At 34.7% G+C, this 6,000-nt stretch overlaps 1 protein-coding gene across 6 annotated transcripts in view; it reads right to left on the bottom strand.

The window, feature by feature from the left end:
• LOC121247879 (calcium-transporting ATPase 9, plasma membrane-type-like) overlaps window positions 1-6,000 on the bottom strand; it is a 72,485-nt gene that overhangs the window by 45,301 nt on the left and 21,184 nt on the right. For all 6 annotated transcript variants that reach the window (XM_041146342.1, XM_041146345.1, XM_041146344.1 and 3 more), the window contains 11 exons: window positions 4,305-4,374; window positions 3,835-3,905; window positions 3,670-3,753; window positions 3,505-3,582; window positions 3,355-3,426; window positions 2,929-3,012; window positions 2,755-2,837; window positions 2,565-2,673; window positions 2,414-2,469; window positions 2,249-2,291; window positions 2,060-2,143 (listed from right to left, as the gene is read on the bottom strand). In XM_041146342.1, the coding sequence (XP_041002276.1) occupies window positions 2,060-2,143; window positions 2,249-2,291; window positions 2,414-2,469; window positions 2,565-2,673; window positions 2,755-2,837; window positions 2,929-3,012; window positions 3,355-3,426; window positions 3,505-3,582; window positions 3,670-3,753; window positions 3,835-3,905; window positions 4,305-4,374 (834 nt within the window). The remainder of the gene's footprint in view (window positions 1-2,059; window positions 2,144-2,248; window positions 2,292-2,413; window positions 2,470-2,564; window positions 2,674-2,754; window positions 2,838-2,928; window positions 3,013-3,354; window positions 3,427-3,504; window positions 3,583-3,669; window positions 3,754-3,834; window positions 3,906-4,304; window positions 4,375-6,000) is intronic.

The following is a 6,000-nucleotide window of genomic DNA, read 5'->3' as shown; positions in this document are numbered from 1 at the left end:
TGAGGAGAAAAAAGTCCAAATAGTTGCCCGTAATAAGTTTAAAAAAGAAATATAAAAGCCCCCAATGAAGATATCGTGCTAGTAGAAACTTATTCAATACTCACCCCAGCAGAATTTGATCCCAAATTTCTGAGGTTGCTTTCCTTTTAAAGGATATAAGTATTTCAGATGATTCTTCAACAAAATTACATCATTTACAGAAAATTTATGAAAAAACAAAAAACATATTCATTGAAAATGACCCTTTTCCATTGATATAACAATCCAAACTACAATCTACCTAGCAGACTAGTGCTAATACAGAGCATAACACATTTTTATGCAAAATAGTGAGAGCCTCAAAAACACTATTCTAACCATCTTAGGCATATTTCTGAACTCTTATACAAGAGATAACTATTTGAAAAGCATAGACTATCAAAAACAAATCTCTTATGGTGGTTTGCCCATCAACATGGTGGTATTGACTAATTGAACATAACTAAATATAGGAGTTTTGCTACATACAGTCCCTTTTCTATACTCCTTACGCACTCCATTGATGTGATTGGTCAAAGCAGTTATTTTATATTAAAAAAATTAACGCAGCCCATCACATTAGTGGAATGCACAAAGAGTACACAAAAGTGACTGCACAGAGTTTTTACTAAAGATGGAGTTCGTTATCCATCAGTACACCTGGCACATTTGGAACAAGATTTTCATAAATGAGTAGATTTATCAGAATAGTCCGGTCCCACCAAGCCTTGATAGGTCACTTGTACATTAGAGCATTCCCAATGACGTGTAAATTCCTATTTGAAATACAGAACCAAAACTACTTTATCTATTTTAGCTAATGACTTTTGAAATGTACTCTACATCACCTTATCTACTCTTTCTGCAGATAATTTAGTTATTCTTTCTTTATTCCTTCTAAAACAAATTTTTGATAGGTCTTATTCCTTCTAAAAAATATGATTACCTCCTCTAAGTACAAATAAATTTGCAATATCCCCATAATATCTTCCAAGATTTGCAATTTCAACAAATATACTGATGTGATTGCAATGTTTAGTAGAGTTACGATTATTTTTATCTCTATCAAAATACAATATGTTCTCATAATATTGTAGCTTTTATCATGTTTTATAGAAGTGTTATGTTTCTACCTTTTTGAAAAGAAAACAGTGTAATTGTGAGAAAGATAAAAGGGGTGAGAGCGAAATAGTGTGATGTTGATAAATATAAACAATGAAAGGAAAGAAAGAATTTAGTTTTTTTTTTTTTTAAAAGAAAAATATATTAGATGAACAGTGCTTATTCACATATAGTGAATTACTTCAGCACAAATAGGTTTGCAGTTATTTTACATTATCCAACGGAGACCCTTTTTAAACTATTGTTAGCCATTTTGCATTTATTTGCATATAAATGCAAAATAGCTAAACCATGGTCAATGCTCTTAGATTGTACACGGCATACCCATCATGATAAAAATCTATAACAGGTCTAATATTAAGTGCATGTTTGAGATTGTGGTGAGAAGTATAGTTTATAACTTTAGAGCTTATAACTTATAGCTTAAGTAATAAGTTCTAATATTAAAAAGTTATATACTGTTTGGTAACTATATGTTTAAAGTAATTTCAAACATATTCTATTTGTTTGGAAATAAATAAATAAAAAAGTATTTTCTGAGGTAGAAAAGACGATCATAGATCTTTTAAAGATAATGACCATATCTTTAAAAGTTTGAAAGTTGTAATTATATAAAAATTGTTTTAAGTATTTTCGCCTATTGACAATCTTTTTAAAATTTGAACTACATTCCGGATTATCCGGAAAAACGGGTTGGAGGAAAAGTGTCAAAAAGTACTTTTAACTTATTTGAGATTAAAAAGTACTTTAATATGTAATACCCAAACAACCTTTCTAAAACTCCCAATGCAATCCCATGCTCTAAATGTGGTTATTCGAAATTACATACAGCATTTATTTGAGAAGTATCTGAAGGCACCAAATGTCAAATAACGTCAGAACACATGGAGTATTTCAATGCTTACTAATGAGAACACACCTGATTCAGGGTTAACGTTCCCGTCTTATCACTGCAAATTGTAGTTGCAGAGCCCATAGTTTCACACGCTGAAAGCCTACGAACCTGCAAGTCTCCATTATTAGAAAAGGGATTCAAAAAAAGTAAACTGAAACAAAATCAATTGTGTTAAAGCAATATATGAGGAAAATAATAGATACTGAAACTTGCCAAAGCTTTATCTTTCATCATTTTCCGCATTGAGTATGCTAGGCTGCCACAGAATTGACATACAGAAACAAAATCGAAAAGAACCATAGAGATTAAGAATATGAACAGATTAGCCTTAGTTCTATGATATTTGCAGTCTGAAACAAAGTACTTGCTCATACATACGTCAATGTGACAGCCAAAGGAAGCCCTTCAGGCACTGCAACAACGACAATGGTAACCTAATATAATGGGTTTACAATTAGTCAAGACATAATATAAAAGCAAATATAATTGTTAAAAAACTACATTAAAAGAATTTAGAAACTGCACTTACTGCAATGGTAAATATTTTAATAACTTCGTCTACTGCATCACTAATGCTAGTCTTGCCACGGACAAATTGGACACTTCCATTTGGATTTTTTGTATATCCAGTGAAGTATCTAAAAATATAAATTAGATTATGGTAATGGGACCATCAATTCTTTTAACAGAACATTAATTATTTAATGATAGAGGTTTACCTAGCCAAGAGGACAGCAAGCACAAAAACAGCGACTGAAAGCCCAACTATGCCAATAAAAGTTGCGACTCCATTCAAGCGTACCTTAACCGTCACCCAAAAATTGTTGAGCTTTAAAACATGAAACACCAGAAGCTACAGAGAAGCAACAAAGTTTAAGGGGATAAAGAAAAACCTGTAAGGGGGTCTCTTCACCAGTATCCTCTGAGATGCTCGCCATCAACAATCCCCATTCTGTATTGATGCCAACACCAGTCACCTACAGATAGCTAAAACAGGTGAAGCTTCACAGAAAGAAATATTAAATGGATCATAGAACTATGATAGAAACTATGATCAAAATCTTGACGAAAGGATTCTGGACGTACACTCCTTGCAAGTAAAATTTATGTACTACAGTTGTAATTCAATACAGCTAAAAATGGAATGAAGTTTTCACTAAACTTGTGGACACTAGCATCCAAAGCACTGTGCAGTTCATATTAAAATCAATTAAATGACGTTAGTCAGTTTTAATACAGGAAAATGCCTAATGCTCCATTCTAAACATGAAATCAAAACATTTATGGCACTACACAAAAGAAAATGACAATAATTTTACCAGCATGGTACCAACACCATCTGCTACTTTGCAGCCAGACATCAAAAAAGGGGCCTTTTGATCTTTGGTAACCTGCAAGAGATGCCATACTTAAGAATAATACAAAATAGATATTAAATGTGAAAATACTAGAAGATAGAAGTAACTCACAATCTTGCTTTCTCCAGTCATGCTTGATTCATCCATGGACAGAGAATGACCAGCAATTAAGATGCCATCAGCAGGAACCTATCAAAGCCCCCCCAAAGGAGTAAATATTTGAGAGGATAAAATTTAATTTTCCAGCAGAAGAAACTTAACCATTAAGGTCCTCACCTGATCGCCTATTTTCATAGGTACAACATCACCAACAACAATATCAAATATCGAAATCTTTACTGTTCTACCACCTCTCTTGACCTGTAGATAGTTTCAAATGCATACAATGAATTAAGCACCCCAACATGAAGAATAACATTTCCATTCCACAACTGTACACACCTCCAATTGTATATTTTGCTTTTCCTGATTTAAATTCTGAAACTGAAGAGATTGTCGATAATCACTGACAGCTGGTTAACCAAAAAAACAAAATAGAAATAATTAAAGAGTATCAGTAGTCTTGAAACAAAAGATATTGAAGTGAAGGAAAAGCCAAAGCTTGCAACTCTAGTACAAATATGTTACTCTAAGCAACACTCATAAGATCCAGTAAAGAATCTATAATAACATCTACACATACATTCTTCATAACAAGAACATAATAACAACTTAAATCGGTGGTCCAATTCAAATCGAATTAAGGCTTAGCTTGAGTTTGTGTTTTAGACATGAAGAGAAAGACGATAAAGAATGCATCATTATTAGCCTCAGAAGCCCACAAAATACATAATTTTTTTACTTTCCTTCTATCAAAATGGCTCAATGCACAGCTTTAAGTGTGGAAACAATGGCAAGATCAAATTCCATACCTGTGACTATTATCACAAGAAAAACAGCAAAGGCAATGCTTGCCCCATCATACCATCCTTCTTTCAGACCCTGTGACATATATTTAAAAAAGAACACCCAAGTCAAAAACAAAGAAATAAGAATTTGAGGTATAAATATGCCAACATAACCAGATGAACAAGTCCCATAAGTGCAAGGGAATGGAGAGAGGAGAAGAGGAAAAACAAGCATACTTTAATTGCAACAAAAGCAAGTCATATTATATATAAGCATTCATTCAAGTGTAAGACGACCAAAATGTTTTGTTATTTTGCAAGATGGAAGGAAACCAAACAAAAATAAATGAATAAATAACTCAGAAAACTTACCTTTTGCTGAACCTAGAGGTCTAGCAAGTTTCTAGTGCATGTTTCAGAAAATGCAAGAAAACAATGGAAATTTTGGAAGGCTAAGAAAATTTTGGAATTTGATCTTTCTGATTTCACCTGTAGGGGTCAAATCAGTAGGCCTATAATTTAGCCTCGACATAAAACCAAGAATCCAGCTAAGAGATAAGGCTAAGAAGAGATAAGAAAAGACACTCAAGACTCCTAAAAGGAAAGACCCTCAGATTTCTAAAAGGAAAAAGACTCAGACTCATAGAAAAGACTTCACAAGGCAAGTTGAACATAATAACTCCAAGGAAATAGACATCTATATAAAGCGGAGATCCTCACAAATCTAACAGTCTCTCCAGACAAGCTCCCTACATGCAAACTCCACCACACACTCAACCACACATATCAACTCCAAAGGATCTTCCCTAAATTCCTCTATTGTAGTGAGAGACACGTGAGACCATTATAGTAGATTTTGCCCCCAAACAACCCATGAACGTAGGTATTATGTTGAACCACATAAATCCCTGTCTCTCTTTATCTATTTTTATTTGCTTCTTTATTGTTAACTCTCATGGATGAACACGAAGCACAACATATCCAAGCTTGAATCACGATCGTGGGGCAGGAATGATTCTTTCCTCCCTTCCGATCTATTTTGCAAATTTACGCATTAACAATTGGCGCCGTCTGTGTGATACGACTTTTCATTATTTCCGATAATGGTAGGAGGATGATTCTCCGGCTCACAAGATCTTCTCCAGAAAACATCAGGCATCCACAATTGCTCGCCCCTAGCGACAGGATGCAAGCTCGCCAACTTTGAGCGGCTCAACAGCCCAGCAGCATCTCACCACCCTCATGGTTGGCAACAACTCACCTTTGCTCGACCAATGACAGCGGTCGATAATTGTCCACTCACAAAAACTTTGCTCGAGACAAAGGAGATCGCCGCCCCCATGTGCTCACCCACTCCGAGTTTCTCTCCCAAAGTGTTTTACGCGCCCACACCAAAAACCATTCATCAACAAACAACTCCAGTTGGGAAAAATGGAAAGCAAGGGCAAAAATTGATCTATTTTGTCTCTCTCAATCTTGTTATTTGAAGTTCATTTTTCTACTAACAAATTTGATTGTTGGAGGTTGCCCGTAAAACTCCTCAACATTCCACGAGAATCCCGGTGGCTACACGACCCAACAATATACTTCACAAGAAATCACTCGCATGAAACGGAATACCGCATACAAAGCCCCTCTTGGGCATCTTAATCTGTCTTCATTATAATAGATTGCTTAGTATTGCAGGCACCCCAAACCTTTATCACGCTTTAGCGAAATG

This window comes from Juglans microcarpa x Juglans regia, chromosome 1S (assembly GCF_004785595.1).
Source record: "Juglans microcarpa x Juglans regia isolate MS1-56 chromosome 1S, Jm3101_v1.0, whole genome shotgun sequence".
NCBI classification, from domain to species: domain Eukaryota; kingdom Viridiplantae; phylum Streptophyta; class Magnoliopsida; order Fagales; family Juglandaceae; genus Juglans; species Juglans microcarpa x Juglans regia.
Note: the sequence above shows the minus strand (reverse complement) of the source record. Positions and strands in the feature narration are given on the sequence as shown.